The sequence below is a fragment of the Somniosus microcephalus genome, chromosome 3 (genome assembly GCF_052327205.1).
Source record: "Somniosus microcephalus isolate GS21.2 chromosome 3, FLI_Smic_1.0, whole genome shotgun sequence".
Taxonomy (NCBI): Eukaryota; Metazoa; Chordata; class Chondrichthyes; order Squaliformes; family Somniosidae; genus Somniosus; species Somniosus microcephalus.
In genome coordinates, this window is record NC_140989.1 from 312,851,222 (window position 1) to 312,868,101 (window position 16,880).

The 16,880-nt window shown below is 42.2% G+C and overlaps 2 protein-coding genes across 2 annotated transcripts in view; one reads left to right on the forward strand and one right to left on the reverse strand.

The window, feature by feature from the left end:
- The window catches only part of orc1 (origin recognition complex, subunit 1), a 31,995-nt gene extending 29,970 nt beyond the window's left edge, over nucleotides 1-2,025 (reverse strand). Inside the window, exon 1 of the mRNA XM_085982963.1 lies at nucleotides 1,644-2,025. Within this exon, the coding sequence (XP_085839089.1) occupies nucleotides 1,644-1,747 (104 nt within the window). The 5' untranslated portion in view covers nucleotides 1,748-2,025. The remainder of the gene's footprint in view (nucleotides 1-1,643) is intronic.
- Nucleotides 2,026-2,398: 373 nt separating this feature from the next.
- prpf38a (pre-mRNA processing factor 38A) lies at nucleotides 2,399-15,817 on the forward strand. Its single transcript, XM_085982964.1, has 10 exons — nucleotides 2,399-2,591; nucleotides 4,988-5,147; nucleotides 5,943-6,064; nucleotides 6,678-6,763; nucleotides 10,745-10,852; nucleotides 11,743-11,855; nucleotides 13,103-13,129; nucleotides 13,232-13,329; nucleotides 14,929-14,977; nucleotides 15,062-15,817. Exons 1-10 carry the CDS (start codon nucleotides 2,462-2,464, stop codon nucleotides 15,102-15,104), a joined length of 936 nt encoding a protein of 311 aa, XP_085839090.1. The 5' UTR covers nucleotides 2,399-2,461; the 3' UTR covers nucleotides 15,105-15,817.
- Nucleotides 15,818-16,880: the final 1,063 nt, after the last annotated feature.

The window sequence follows — 16,880 nt, forward strand, 5'->3', positions numbered from 1 at the left end:
CATACCCCTTGCTGCCTTTTGTGTCTAAGAAGGAGATAGATAGATTTCTAAATATATTCAGTGACTTGGCCTCCACAGCCTTCTGTGGTAGAGAATTCATGTTCCTTGCAAGTTTACTCCACTACTCTATTTTTCCCCTCTTAATCAATCTCTTGGTCCTTTTTTTTGCTGAACTCTAAACTGCTCCCAATCCTCAGGCTTGCTACTTTTTCTGGCAACTCAGTATTAGATCCAAAGTGGAGTCATATAATCAGGTGTCAATGGGGATATTGCACTTTTTCAAGGAGGCTTTGAGGGTGTCCTTGAAGCGTTTCCTCTGCCCACCTGGGGCTCTCTTGCCGCGTCGGAGCTCCGAGTAGAGCAGAGCAGTAGTAATACCCACCCTTCTGTATGCCTCAGAGACATGGACCATGTACAGCAGGCACCTCAAAGCACTGGAGAGGTACCAACGCTGCCTCCGCAAGATCCTGCAAATCCATTGGCAGGATAGGCGCACCAATGTCGGTGTTCTCACTCAGGCCAACATCCCCAGCATCGAAGCTTTGACCACGCTCGATCAGCTCCGATGGCCGGGTCACATCGTCCGCATGCCCAATACGAGACTCCCAAAACATCTATTTGTGCTGTTAATTCATCTACCTTATTACGAATGCTTCGTGCATTCAGATACAGTGCCTTTAGATTTGTCTTTAACATTTTTAGACATCTTAACATTTTTTTGTACTATGGTCCTATTTGTCTCATTACCATTTTTTCTTACCCGGACCCTATTTGTTCGTGCACTCCTTTGTTTGTACGCTCTGCCCCATCCTGACACAATCTGGTTATCCCTACCCCAATCACTTTCCTGCACTGCTTCCTTGTCTTTTCTCTTTAGCATTCTAGATTTCTCTCCACCAGGACCACTCCCCCCTCCCTTATTTAGTTTAAAGCCCTATCTACCTCACACTTGGAACACTGAACAGTTCTGGGCTCCATATTATAAAAGAGATATAGAGGCTCTGGAGAAGGTGCAAAGATTATTTTCTAGAATGATACCAGAACTGAGAGGTTATACCTATCAGGGAAAAGAAGACTGAGGGGTGATCTGATAGCAGTCTTTAAGATTATGAAAAGTTTTGATAGGGTAGATGTAGAGATGTTTCCACCAGACCAGAACTAGGGGCCATAAATATAAGATCGTCACTAATAAATCCAATAGGGAATTCAGACGAAACTTCTTTACCCAGAGTGTGGTGTGAATGTGGAACTCGCTACCACAGGAAGTAGTTGAAGCGAATGGTATAGATACATTTCAGGGGTAGATAGAATAGCACGAGGGACGAAGGAATAGCATATGTTCGATAGCAAAATACTGCGGATTTTTGATAGATTTAGATGAGGAGGGGTAGGAGGAGGCTCAAGTGGAACATGAACACCAGCATGGACCTGTTGGGCCTAATGGCCTGTTTCTGTGCTGTAAATACTTTGTAATATTACCAATTGCCATATTAAGCTAATACAAGGTTATAGACGATCACGGCAGTCACATTCCCCGCTCCTCCGGACCATATAAATTCCGGTCACAAGTCTCACTGCCCCCGAGACAGACATCGCACAAATTACAAGAAACTGGGGGAAAAGTGCGTGCAGCACTCACTCACTCATAATGCAAATTCTGCAGCTTGCGATTCACACGAAAAGATCTTCCTACCCAGGTGTACACGCGTCTTTCACGCAGCTTGAACCTCGTAAAATATTTGCTCATTTCAGAGACAATTCCTCTTGCAACTTCCGATTGCAAGATACAAAATTCACGAAAAATGCACCTCAGTAAAAACTACGAATAAAATGACATCCCTTGGGGGGGGGGGAAGAGCCGGCTGCTTCTGGATTTCTGACCTGCTTGGGAGAAAGCTTAAATAAAAATACACTCGCAAAAAATTGTTCAGTATGTTGCAAGATGTAAAATCCGAGGCGGCGGCGCACTGACTTCGCTACACTCGGCTCACAGTGAGACAATCTCCCGCCAAACCGGCCACAGCATTCTGGGTGCATTGACAAACATGTCACTGGCCGCAGGGGGCGCTGTGGCGGCTGGTCCTCCTGGCCGCAGGGGGCGCTGTGGCGGCGGGTCCTCCTGGCCGCAGGGGGCGCTGTGGCGGCTGGTCCTCCTGGCCGCAGGGGGCGCTGTGGCGGCTGGTCCTCCTGACCGCAGAGGGCGCTGTGGCGGCTGGTCGTCCTGGCCGCAGGGGGCGCTGTGGCGGCTGGTCCTCCTGGTCGCAGGGGGCGCTGTGCGCGCTTGGTCCTCCTGGCCGCGGGGGGGGCGCTGTGGCGACTGGTCCTCCTGGCCGCAGGGGGCGCTGTGGCGGCTGGTCCTCCTGGCCGTAGGGGGCGCTGTGGCGGCTGGTCCTCCTGGCCGCAGGAGGCGCTGTGGCGGGTATTGAGGCGCCGCCGCGGTGCGGAGGCTGCTGGGCTTGTGATGGCGAACCGGACGGTGAAGGACGCGCACAGCATCCACGGCACCAACCCGCAGTATCTGATCGAGAAGATCATCCGCACTCGCATCTACGAGTCCAAGTATTGGAAGGAGGAATGTTTCGGGCTCACGGGTATGGACTGGCGGAAGATCAAACCCTGAGTGGCGGACACGGTGCGGATGAGGCCGAGGCCTGGCCGGCTCGCCCGCTGCCTCCTCGGCGCTGCCTGGACTGCTGCCGGCTCAGGGCTGAAACAGCCGCTCCTTGACAGTGCCGGCTTTTTACATTCCAGGCAGAAATTTTGCGCTTGTGCGGCGTGTTTTGATAGAGTGGATACAGAGAGAATGTTTCCACTTGTGGGGAAGAGCAAAACTATAGGTCATCTACTATAAGATAGTCACCAAGAAATCAAATAGGGAATTCAGAAGGATCTTCTTTACCCAGAAAGTGGTGGGAATGTGGAACTCACTACCAGAGGGAGTGGTTGAAGCGAATAGTATAGATGCATTTAAGGGGAGGCTAGATAAGTATATGAGGGAGAAGGGAATAGAGGGTTACGCTGATAGATGAGGAAATACGAGAGGAGGCTCGAGTGGAACATGGACTGGTTGGGCCGAACTGTGCTGTATATCCTATGTGTTCTGGTTTGTGAGCAGCGGCCACAGTGCTCATGATCATTGTGTTGCAGCTGGTTTTGGAGGAAGGGAACCTTCAACCCAGGAATAAAACCTGGTAACATTTCTACAAGTTGCTAAGCTCGCAATGTACAGGGAGTATTAGGTAGTGAGATTTCTAGTTAGAGTGAGACTCATCCGTTTAAACCCCCCCCCGGACGTGAACACAGTTATTGTCAATATCCCAAATGATGTTGACACAAAAGCAGGTTGTTTGGCAGTAACAAACTTCAGGAAGGTAAAGATAGGTTAGCAGAATGGGTGGTGCAATTTAATGAGGTTTTGTCAGTTAATACATTTTGGGAGGAAAAACAAGGAATAATTAGAGAGGACAGATGAGCGTTGAGTGGAATTTCTTTTGAGGGGCTGATGACAGCAGTTTTGAAAGGGAGGGTGACTGAGGAAAGGGAGCCTTGACGATGTTAACTAGTGCAGGATTAGCGAAGGATGTTGAATGAACAGGGAATCGAGCAAATGGTGGGTCTCATGGATGTGATCAGTTTCAAGAGGGTACGTAACTGCAAAAATGCATAGGTGCAGCACTGGAGTGGGCAGGAGACAGAGAGGTTAGGGGCAGGGGGTAAGGGGAGAAGAGAAAGCTTCGCCAGTTCTGTAACACCCCCTCTAACGCTCTGCTCCTCTAATCAGACCTTCAATGCAACCCCCTTCACCCCATTATTGGTGGCAGATTCTTTCGTCACTTCAGTCCAGTTCCCTCTATGCCTCTCCATTTCGCTTTCCACCTTTAATAATTTTCTCAGCACATACCTCTTCAGTCAACCTTCTGTACCCCATTTCCTAATTTTCCTCATCCTGGTTCGACATTCCCTATCACAGTGGGATATTTTCTGTGTTAAAAGCACCATATAAATTCAAGTTGTTGTTGCTTCTCCCTAAATGGCCTGGCATGTGGCACCAGGAGTAATCATGAGATTGCTACCCTGCTTTTTAACTTGACCTAACTCCTCAAACTCCCATTGTAAGTCTTCCATCCTGTTCTTACGTCATTGAACCTCAACTTAAGGCTCCTCTCTCTCCCTCTTTCCCCTTCCCGCCAGAATCTTCTCTATTATGTCATTTCCCCTTCCACTGGGAGGCACTAGAGTGTTCAGGAGTGCCGGTCATTACTGTAGAATAGGCTGTCTATTCCTCTAGTAAATCACCTATATCTGCCACTTGCCCTTTTGCAACATTATCACTTTTGTTCAACAATGCCGTGGCTTTGCTTGTAATTCCCCTCTTCTGAGCTGCTGTCCTTTTCTGCACCAGACGTATATAAACCTCAGGACTTTCCTGCAGTTCCTACACCCGAGTCCCCCTCCTCTCTGCGTCTTTCCTCCCTCCACCCCAGACAGATGGTCACCTACTCGCCTTCCTAGTCCTTACTATTCCTCTCTTGTAGGATGGTTATTATCCTGCAACTTATCCTACGCCTCTGTAATGTGGAGTCCAACTGTTTCTAAAGCTCAATAACTTTGAGTTTGAGCAAGTGCACGTGGAGACACTTCTAACACCCGTTGCTGGCCTGGATGCAAGTTCCACATGACAATTGTTTTCATTCTTTTGCCGTAATAAATTGACGCAAATACCTTGGAAACTCAAATAACTGAAAATATTTTCAAGCCAATTGCGCTTGTGTTACGTACGTTCCAGTTCAGGCCGAACTCTGCTCACTCAGCTGCGTTTTCACTGTGTTAGCTCTTGCACCTCCCTTGCTACAATCCACACAAGTCCAGTGTAAAATGTTTTTGAACAACTTCACTCTGTTTAGATGTGGAAGATTTATTCAGTTACTGAGAAGTTGTCCTTGTTGTAGAGACGTTGTAACAAATAGATTTCTTTTTTGCTTCTTAGCGGAATTGGTTGTGGACAAAGCTATGGAACTGAAATTTGTTGGTGGTGTGTATGGTGGGAATATTAAGCCTTCACCATTCCTTTGCCTGACCCTTAAGATGCTTCAGATTCAGCCCGAAAAGGATATAATTGTTGAATTTATAAAGAATGAAGATTTTAAGTACGTATGATTTATATTTTGGCATATCGCTTGTAAACTTATCAATTCCAACTTTCATTGTCCAATTATAGTCCAGATAAAGGATAATGTGATGATTGAGCTGAAGTATAAACATAATGACCCGAAGGATGATGGTACAGGAATCAGCCACCGTTCCTGGTTCCATTTACTGTTTGGTGATCCCTGCTGGAAAATGTGCATATGGGGACTCGGATGAGAACAAAATTTTGCTTGGTTGTGATGCCATCCTTGGTTGAATCACCTGCCTAGGCTCATACGTGAAGAACGACAATTTGAGTGAGGAAACTGTGCTTGTGGAACTGTTCCTGAGCATGAGCTAGTGCCTTCAGGAGCAACATTTTCTCTAAGGTGTGCAGTCACGCGCAGCCCGGGACCACTTTGTCAATGTTAAATTTTGAGCAACTGTGAATGTGCCGCGCACCCAAAAAATAATTAGGGGAAACATTGTTCAGGAGTGAAGATTGTCCTGTCCCCTCCACCCAAATATGATGGAACGGTGGGAAATAAAATTTGATATTCTTTATTGTGGGGGAGAAAATGAATGAACAACCATTGGATATTAGTTACCCTGTATGATGTCATCAAATTGTCATACAACCTCTGGTGCCTTATGTATAATATTTTATCAAGTTTTTCCTATGCATGGTTTCATAGCACATAACCAAGTTCTTTGGTAGCTAAGGTTATTCGATTTGGTAAATGAAGCAACATGTTTTTCAAATGAAGCATTTGTTAATTGGAGTTTAAGTTCCTTTTATTTGGTTTTCATCCCAGGTATGTTAGACTGCTGGGTGCACTGTACATGCGACTGACGGGCTCCGCCATTGATTGTTATAAATATCTGGAACCACTCTATAATGATTATCGGAAAGTGAAGAGACAGAAGAGAGATGGAGGTAAAAACCGTTCCAGTAATCAGGAGTAAAAGCAAGACCTAATTGTTTTGCGGAATTGAGTGCCTTGTGCGGTGACATTTCAAAAGATTTCTCAGTTGGAGCAACTGTACTTTGATCATTAATGTTGTCAGAAAATAGATTGCAGTGATGTTGCTTTACTCACAATAGCTTAGTGCCACATCAATTTCTAATCTCTGTTCACTTAAAAGTATTCACCCTTCAGTAACAAACTCTCATATTGATGGTTAAATCCTTGAAAATGTCCTTCATGGATCCAACAGCTAAACCAGCCCAGAGATCTGGTGTTTTAAATCATGTTTGACCCACTGTATTAAGCCAACCTGCCGTAAAATTATTTATGTCTTTATTTCTATACTAGCAATTGAATATTGTTAGTAGAGGAAAAGCTGTGAAATTGCCTCAAACACATTAAAATCTCGATCTAATTCTAGGTTTTGGACCATTAGTTTTCTTCCATGCCAGTTAGTCAGTTCTTAGAGCTAAATGGCACCAATCAGTGCACACATCTTTACTTATGAATAATTTATATGTTAAAATGAATCTTCAGGTTTTGCTGTATTATTTTGTCTCACATTATCATGTTTCTCCTCAGAGTTTGAACTAATTCACGTGGATGAATTTATGGATGAGTTACTCCATGAAGAGCGAGTTTGTGATATCATCTTGCCCAGACTTCAGGTACAGATTATTTTGAAGTGAAATATGAAACTATATAGGGCCAAAATTTGCAGTCAGTATGACGGCGTACTCGAGTACGGCGTCATACCGCCTTTGAAATGGACTGCAAGTTCGGGATTGCATGCGCTCAATCCCAAACTTCTGACTTGACAGATCATCCGCACCGATGGGGAAATCCTCTAATTGCTGGCGCAGAGTTGGGCTAATTGCCCACCAACTGTCCATCAATTACGTATGAAAATTTTACGGCTGATGCAAGCAGGCGCAGGGCCTGTTGGCACAGCGTAAAGGAATACCTCCTGACAAATCCAAGTCATTTTAAAAGCTATAGGAGGCTGGAAATGGAAGCATTTTAGCATTTTGTCCATGAAAAGTATTTATTGTCCATGGAAAGTTCGGAGCAAGTGGTTGCTACATTGAGGGATTTTTTTTTTACATCTATGTGGAGCATAAGCTTAGCATATGCGTACAGAAAGTGGAGGAAAGGAAAGAAAACAAACCCTTGTTACTAAAGCCTTCCGGGATTTAACGTGCATAAACATCTATGATATAAATAATGAGAGACCTCCTGTTTGCTGATTGGAGCACCGGCCCACATGATCCTAGGTACGCTTCCGCACGGGGTGCGCCCCGGGATCGGTGGGCCACTACGTTGCCCTCTAATACGCAGCAAATTCTCAAAGGAGGGTCCCCATCAGGTAAGTGTGCATTCCGCAATGCAGTCCATTACGTTTTATTCATTCCAATTAACTGTAAACAATAGGGATGAGAAAAGGATTGAAACCACCACCCCCCCCCCCCCCCCACCCTTTATTGGAAAGTATGCATGCACAGATGTCAGGTGAAACCAGCAATGGGGTTGGCTACAATGCACCACTGCCTTTCCCCCATGATTGAATAGCTTGCCAGCATTGACTCTCTAGGCTCACACATAAAGGGTGGCCACTATGGCAAAGCACCAGAGAGCTGTTGGTGCCCATGGAACCATACACAGCAAGGAGTCAGCCCTTTCAAGCAGAGGAGAGGAGAACATTTGGGTGTCAGAGAATTGCTTATGTTAAACTGTGTCTTGCCATAAAACACGGTTTATTTTCTTGTACAGTTAATGCCATTTAAAAAAAAATATTGAAGGAATAGTTTGGTCTTTTATTATGCGGTACATACGTGATTCCTCACATTAGAATTTTGCATACATCATGCGCAAGGTACATGATCACTATTAATTGATTTCCTGTAGTCAAGACCAAGTGCAGTCTTCAGGTCACGCAAGGTTAGAGGGTGGGGAATGGGGTTAACTGGCAAAGGGGAAGTAACAGGAGGGAGGGGGTCTTGAGGCTGGGAAGCCACATTCCTGGGTGTTGGTTAGGCTGGGAATTAACATCAGTGGGTTCAGGGGTAGTGAACTGGGGCCTGAAACGTACTTTGGCGGGAGAAACCTAGGGTCTCGAAATGACTTGCCAGGTGGGGTGAGCCTGAGGACCTGAATGGTCACTCATTGGCAGGGTGTTGTGGTAGAACAGACATTAAAGCTGAAACTGCAGCATCACAAACTAAATGGGCAAATCCTATTTAAAAACATGACTGGGCATCACCAGATGTGGGCACTGTTAATATTGAAGGTTCATAGACACTGCTGACATCAGATTTTTAAACGTAAAGGTGACAGGACATCGTGATTTTAATGATTAGTTGCTGTATCTACCATAGCAGAGAGGCACAGTTTGTAGAACTACTAGAGGGTGAAGACATAACACCAGTGAACTACTTATTTTACTTTCCTATCACTTTTCTTTAGAGAGCCAAAACTGGCTTCCCCTGCCGTAAGGAATTGTGTTAGAAATTACATCCCATCTCTGATTTCTGTTTAAATGAAGGTAGTTTTCTTACTTTGGTGCTTTGTATTTTAGTTTATTTATAGATTTAACCACTTGCATCATGCTTTTGACCTCATCACAAATTCCGTTCCATTGCCACTGCCTCAGAATAGATCAGATTGTTCTCGAACCCCAGCATCTTGTTCAATGCCAAGCTGAGCTTCTGACCTTGTATCCTCTCCACATCCCTATATCAAGCCCACTCCTTCCACAAACTGTATATGATTTACTTTCTCCATTAAATCTCCTGAGGGAGAAATTCTATATAAATACTCCTGATCATCTGACATAGTGAAGCAAATCTTCAAAATATTGATCCGTCCTTATATCTCCATGTCAAGTCAGTTCATTGCTGGCCTTGTGTGCTAGATGTTTTTTTGTTCACTTGTTAGATTGTGATTATGGCTGTTACTGTAAGTGAGTAACTTGTCGACACCCTGAAGGATACATGTTTCAATGGGAAAAGGCTCTGACACAGTTCATGTTTGTATAAGTGACTGAGTTCATTTCCAGTTCAGATAGGGAAGTTGTCTGGCACAGGTGAGCCAGTTATATATAAAGCTTTGGTGTAAGTGGAAAAGCTAACTGCTACATATTACACAAAATAAGAATAATGAGAAGTTGAAGTATGAATTACTATTATGTGTGCACTCTTTCTTTGATTTGACTTTGTATGTATCCAAGCTGCATGTGCATATAGTGACTGTAAACCAACAAGGCTGTCCACATCCTAACTGGGTAATCTCTGGGTTGAACACCCACTTTTTAGAAAATGTGTTCTTGGAACATGAGTGATGCTGTCCATCCCTAGTTAAACTGAGATGGTGGTGGGTCTTCTCCTCTAATCACTGCGGTCCTTGAGGTGATGATGCTCCCACAGTGGTGTTGGGAAGTTTTTATCCATGACAACGAAGGAACAGTGATATAAGTCCAAGTCAGGATGGCATGTGATTTGGAGGGAAGCTTGCAGTTGATGGTGTTCCCATTACAGTATGTTGCTGTTGTTGTCCTTCTCGATGGTAGAGGTCACGAGGCTGGCGGGTGGTGTCAAGGTTAGCTTGGCAAGTTGCCACAGTGCAACCTGTAAATACTGCAGCCACAGTGCGCTCATTGGTGGTGAAGGGGTGGATATTTGGTTCCCCTGCCACTGAACTCATCAAACAACTGCTTTGATCTGCATGGTATCAAGCTTCTTGAGTGTTGCGGATGCTCCCATTCAGGTGAGTGGTGAGTATTCCCTGAGCCTTGTAGATGGTGGAGAAGCATTGGTGGGCTTGGCAATGGTGGTGCCATTGAAGGTCAGGGGGATGTGGTTGGGCATTTTCTTGTTGGAGGTGGTCATTGCCTAGCACTTACATGATGTGAATGTTGCCTTTCACTTGTCAGCTCAGGCCTGGATGCTGTCCAAGTCATGCTGTAGACTGGCACTGGCTGCTTCATTATCAGAGGAGTTGTTAATAGTGGTAAACACTGGAATCATCAGCAAATAGCCGCTCCTATGTGTTCTTATGACAGATCGAAGGTCATTGACGTGGTTGAAGGTGATCGGGCCAAAGAGGCTGCACTGAGACAGACAACAGAATTGGTTGCGGCTGTGATTTTCTCAAATCAAATAGTTTGCCATCACTTTCTGTCTGGAGTCACAAATGAAGACTGGCCACTTGGACAAGATATCCTACATGGCTCTCTGTGCCAGTGGAACCATACTCCGTTAAGAGTCTTGCCTTCAGTATTTGGGAGGGAGAAGAAAATTGGGGTGGAGATCTACCCCATGATAGTAAGTTCATGGCAGTTTTATTATTTGAAAATCCCATAACTTAGAATTCTACAGATAGAAGCATAATAGCAGTGGTTTGCACAAGTGCAACAATGGCTCGAGTTAAGTGTTTCTTGCTATAGTAAACATAGTTTTGACTTTTTTTTACATGTAAAAGGGTAAGTGAATAAGTGAAATTGCTATCCGCAGCATAAAAATAAGCCTTCAACACATTCCAAATATCCATTCTATATGTTATGAATTTTGCAGTTACAAAGCTTTCATTGTGCTTGAACTATTTGCAATCATTGGTGTGAATCTGTTTAAAAATAAGCAAATTTGCTTACCCAGAAACGCTATGTGTTGGAAGAAGCAGAGATGCTGGATACGCGAGTCAGTGCATTGGAGGAAGATATGGACGATGTAGACACTAGTGAAGATGAAGATGAGGATGATAAGGTTTGTATACGCCTAATGGGTGTATTCTAAATATTGTATATTTGTCTTTATTGTTAAAGAAATGCTTTCAAACCTCACTTTTTCAGGTGGATGAGTTCATGTACATTTAAAACATAATTTTTTTAGGAACAGGAACAGACCATTTAGCCCAAACAAGTTGTCCCATTAACCTAATTTTTAATCAAACTTCAGCCTTCCTTTCAGCAACTGAGTGAATACAAGCTGCGTATCTAAGAAATTATGTATCACATTAGTAACCCTCAAAAATAACTTCTGGATTGTTAGTAAACTGCATATTTTTCTGTCAGTCCGGATCTCTTTCAAGGATGGGACTGATGCATTTAAACATTTCTGTAACTTGATACTTCCATAACATAAAACTACTGTACATTTGCTGATTTAATAAAAAAGAAAAAATACACTTGTGCCAGCTTGATGGTTTAAAAAAATGTATCTTTTTAGTTCTCAACACTTTTATGCCTGTACTTCACTCACAATATTTGTACAACTTTTTGAATGACTCCCACAGTCTTCTCTTGCCTTCTCTCTCTCCCCCCCCGCCCCCCCACCCCCACTCTGCCAGGCAGAAAATGTGTCTTGCGTTTCTGTTTGAAGGTAGTTTTGATGCTGTATACACCGCAGGTCATCCTAAACAGTTACATTTTTAAAACCACTTTTGTTTACATAATTTAACTCAACTATGTCATTCACCTGATTGTGGAGACAGAAAATATGTGCAGTTTTTTGAGTAAATTTTGTGTAATTTTAATTCTGTAAGTATGTATTTAGTACATGGCAATCAGTCAAATGTATTGTGTAAATGTCAATTTACATTCTTAATCTCAATTTTCTAAAAACTGACACTTATGTTATATGCTAATAACCTCTAGGGTGACAGAGTTCCATCGCCAGAGCTTCCACGGAGAGGCTACCGTGATCTTGATCGGCCGCGAAGATCTCCGTCTCCACGGTATAGAAGAAGCCGAAGCAAAACACCAAGGCGGTAAGAAAGCTGATGCAGTCTTAACTTTTCAATAAGTGAAATAAAGTTCAAAATGCTGGAAATTCACAACCGATCCATCAGCATATGAGAAGAGAAAAGATAGATTAGCATTTCAGGTGTATTTCAAGACCTTGTGTATTTCCAGGATGTTCTGTTTTTATTTCAGATTTACAGCATTTTATGTTTTTTTTTCTTTTTATCTGTTTTCTGTAAGTGCTTTGGATTAGAGACCATACTTAATTGCGTTTCTAGTAAGTTATGGTAAATCTTTTTTTTTAAATGTATCCCATTGGCTTTTAAAATTTATCAGCAGAGGTAGAGCATGCAGATGTAGCAATAAATCATAATGGCCCAGGATTTGCGGTCAGCGGCGAAGCGACAGCGATCGCCACTGAGCTCGAAGAAAGCTGCCCACAAAGATCTTGCGATCTCTGTGGCCCAACTTTACCTTTCTCAACCTTAATTTGATTGTAGTGCTGTCAAAAGGGGATCCCCAGCGTACATTATAGCAGTGATATCGTCAAGCTGGCTAAGCAGCCAATCACATTGACGAATTCTCACAGACAGCAAACCAGGAAATAAAAAGCACTGATTATCATTTCACTTTTAATTTTTTTTACAAAGAGCGAAATAAAGATTGGGACGTACACACGGGGTTAACATAGAAGCTAAAATATCATAAACAAACTTAAATAAATAAAAAAAACATTTTATTTGAAATCTAGTCATTTTTATCATAATGGAGAAATTTGAAATTCTACAAATAAAAGTTAGTTTTTCAGGGCCAGAGCGATTGTTCGGCAGTCAGTACGGCATTAAAACTCCAGCTACACCTCATTGAACATGGCTTAACTTTTTATTCTTGTTTAACAGCGTAATTAGAGCAGAAAAGGGGAAGTTTTCCTCAGTTCAAGTGCTTTCACTGATTGTCGGCTATGGGGATTTCCACAGCGCAGCCTGTGGCGGAGCAGGGAATGACTGACCGCAACTTCAGGATTTCCACGTTTAGCTGTGCACGTGCCAAATCCTGAAGTTACGGTCAGTTTCAGAGGGGTAATGACAACGAACGCTGACAGTTCGCCATCATTACCACCGCAAAATCCGGGCCAATAAATCCGAAAAAAGAGACCAGCACAAAGAATTAAAATTGCACTTAATATAAAAAAAAGTACATTGCACATTTTACTTTAGGTCATGTAAAAGGAAATGCTCAAAAGTCAGCAACTTTTTAATCTTTCATTTTACAGACGAAGTAGGTCCCCCAAGAGAAGAAGGTATGTGTACTTTTTTTATTTCCTTGTCATTTTTCGATGGTGGATGCATCCATTGTTTTTAAACTGATTTATTTCTTGTTTAACGTTTTTGTTTTGCTGAAGCCCGTCACCACGTCGTGAAAGACATCGTAGCAAAAGTCCCAGACGTCATCGTAGTCGATCTAGAGATCGCCGTCACAGATCAAGATCCAAGTCTCCAGGTACAATTCTTGGCTTGTTTTCAGATCAACGCCTTGCTGTTTACACCTCGAGAATGGACACTTTTATACAGCCTGTATGTTTGGTGATGGTGATTAACAGCTACAGTGAAGCCTGTCAGTGGGATTGACATGATGTGCTCTCCCTCCCAATTTATTGTTGTGCTAGTTGATGGCAGTCTTCCAGACAAACTTCATTGTAACTGCCTGGCTTCTCATGTTAGTATTTAAAGGAAAAGTAGGCATGGTTTCTACAGAGTTCTTTGCTAATGAAATCCAAAATTGACCGGGGCAGCCTACACCTAAAAAGACCTGGTAGCAATATCCTTTTGTAGAGGTTAGCCAGAGCTGTGGGGGAAGGCTTTAAATGAATCTAATGAATGGAAGGGGAAAGCAATAAAGAATAGACAGTCTGAGGGGGAAAGTAAGCCTATGTGTACAGGTAATGGGGTAGAGCGGTTGAAAGAGGTTAAACAGGACAAGATAGTAAAAAAAAAAAAATCAGAATGTGGGATGGCAAAAAAAGGTAAAATTGCCACATCAAGGGATTTCAAACTAGAATTTCAAACTATACACAGATTATAAGAAACAAAATTGAGGAGCAAGAGTCATTGATTAAATAGAAAGTCACTACATCAGTAAGAGTGAGTGTGGCAAAAGTCCTAGAATTTTTACTTAGTTATTTTATTGTATTTTAAATGACCTTTTAAGAGAAAATAGATTAGTATGGAAGAATAGCTTAAGCTTGTGATCTGCACAGTTTGTCCTAGATGCTTTGTGTTTGGGATGGTCACATGTGCAGTAAATGTCCCCAACTACAGGAAACTTTCAAATAACCGGCCACTAAATAACCGGAACGCTCTATCCACCGGCAAAATTCAGGAGTCGGTTCAGATAACTTTTTTTTACTTTTAGTTACTTTTTTTTACTCCATTTGTGGCTGTGCAAGCGTGTAGCTGAAGCTGTTGCTAAGCTACAGAGATGCTTGCAACTTGTGCCGATTGTTTTGAAGCTGTTGCTAAGCAACAGGGTTTGTTGCTTTATACGGAGCTCTCCGTATCTTTTACTATAGCGTTCGGTTATCCGGCATTGTTGATGGACCGGCACCAGGTCGGTCCCGTCCGTGCCGGATACCAGAAAGTTTCCTGTACTTGTGCTTGAGATCAAAGTTTCTTTGGCTTATATATGGGTATGGTAGCATAGTGATTATGTCATGGACTAGTAACCCAAAGGCTCAGACTAATAACAGACCATGGTAGTTTGAGCATTTGAATTCAGCATTTAAAAAAATCTGCAAGTAAGAAGCTGGTAGCAGGAAAAGTGACCATGAAGCCGTCAATGGTTGTAAAAACCCAACCAGTTCACTAATGTCATTTATGGGGAGGAAACCTGCTGTCCTTATCTGGTTTGGCCTGTATGTGACTCCAGTCCCACACCAATGTGGTTGACTTTTAACTGCTCTCTGAAGTGACCTTGGGGATATTTCTTAATATAATAATTCTTGGTATATTCATTGCCGTCCTTTTGGGGGAATAGCTAAGGGGGTGTTTTGTCATTTAATGTATGTTTCTATCACTGATACTTATTACATTTTTCAAATAGGTCATCACAGAAGCCACAGACACAGAAGTCATTCTAAATCACCTGAAAGGTAGTATTGGCTTCAAACTTTAAAAAAAATTAATCTGCAGCGAGTCTATGCATTATTTCTAATCATTTTTCGCTCTATTTTTAGATCAAAGAAGAGTCACAAGAAGAGTCGCAGAGGAAATGAGTGAAGGTTCCATAAAATCACAAATGTACATTTCCAGTGTACGAGACCTGTTTATAGATATAGCTGAAATATCCTAGTCTTATGTTAACAATTTTTGTACTTCAGTTTATTCTGACTTTAAGATGCTATTTGCAAAAATTCCATTTAACATGAGAATACATTTGGGGCCGGGCAGAAGATTGACATTTCTGCTTTTTTTGTGAGCAGGAAAAGAGTGTTTTTTAAAGTAACTTTACAATTTTTATTTGTGATGAATTAGGTGAAGTTTTGGTTGTGTTATACGGGGAACAAATTCATTGTTTCTTTAGCCTAATGTTTGGTAAACTTGACTGTTAAAAGTAATGAATATAGTAATGGTTATGCAAAAAGTCACTTGAGACATGTTATATTCCATTCCCCAAGTCTACAAATGTTGAATGTCAAAGTTCACAGTTTCAAGAACTAAAAGCAAATACCATGGGGGGGGAAAAGTTAATGCCATAAATGTACTGTGTATACTAAAGCACATTAGTGGTTGTGAGGACTAGCTGACCAACCACAATATGTTTGTTTCCCATTAGCAAAATGCAGGTTGAGAATGCAAAAAATGTCTATAATTTCTCTCTTTGGACATTAGAAAAATTTTGTAACTATCAAAACCGTTGGTACATGCATGCACATTAAACCTGCCCAAAAGGCCACGTTGAAACTAACAATAAATGATCAAATGTGACTCTATTTCACCCCTCTTTAATGTTTTATTTTGTCTCCCTGTATTGTGCATCATTTTCCTACTATAGAAAACATCCATGGAGAAGGATTCTCGTGTTTTATCAATGTCTGTTTAAACAGTGGAAGTACATTGCCTCCCTCTAGCAGTCTGGCCTAGACTGAAAAACGGCAGCAGTGTTCTACCACTTGATAATTCAGTATACAAACATACGAGAAACAAAAAAACTCGCATTTCTATAGCACCTTTCACAACCTGAGGACTTCTCAATGCGCTTTACAGCCAATTAAGTATTTTTGAAGTGTAGTCACTGTTGGAACGTAGGAAATGTGGCAGTCAATTTGTGCACAGCAAGCTCCCACAAACAGCAGTGAGATAATGACCAGATAATTTTTTTTTTGGTGATGTTGGTTTCGGGATAAGTATTGGCCAGGACACTGGGGAAAACTCCCATGCTCTTCTTTGAAATAGTGCCATGGGATCTTTTACGTCCACCTAAGAAGACAGACAGCACCTCGGTTTAACATCACATCTGAAAGAGGAGCTATTAAATATATAACCAAGATTATTATAAACCCATCTTCGGTCATTATCTGGTTTCTTCATTAGTCCTGAAATATGGTTCTAGCCTTTTCCTCCCCTCCCCTATATTTAAATTGCCTACTTCAGTTATAAGTAAACAAACAAACTTTGATAAGATTTTAATTTTTCCCCTCTCAAACCTCAAACTTATTGCTTAGAAAGGGGTCTGATAAAATCCCCTGGGAAGGATAAGGTATGAGATCAATTAAAGACAATAAAGACATAATAATGGATGACCTCAATCAAAAAAAAGTAAACCTAACATTTTTTCAGTGGTTTATGCAGTTTAAGCCATTAAATAAAATTTCCAAAATAATAATGCTTGTATTTGAGTTTCTGTTCAAGTTGAGGTGGTTGATAGTTAAAATAAGAGAATACTACATATATACACTAGATGCTACACTGGGCTATGCTGTGAGACTTCGCTGCCATGACTGTTCTGTTCCTCAGTTGTTAACCTTTTCTAGCCTACAACCCATCCACCACCTG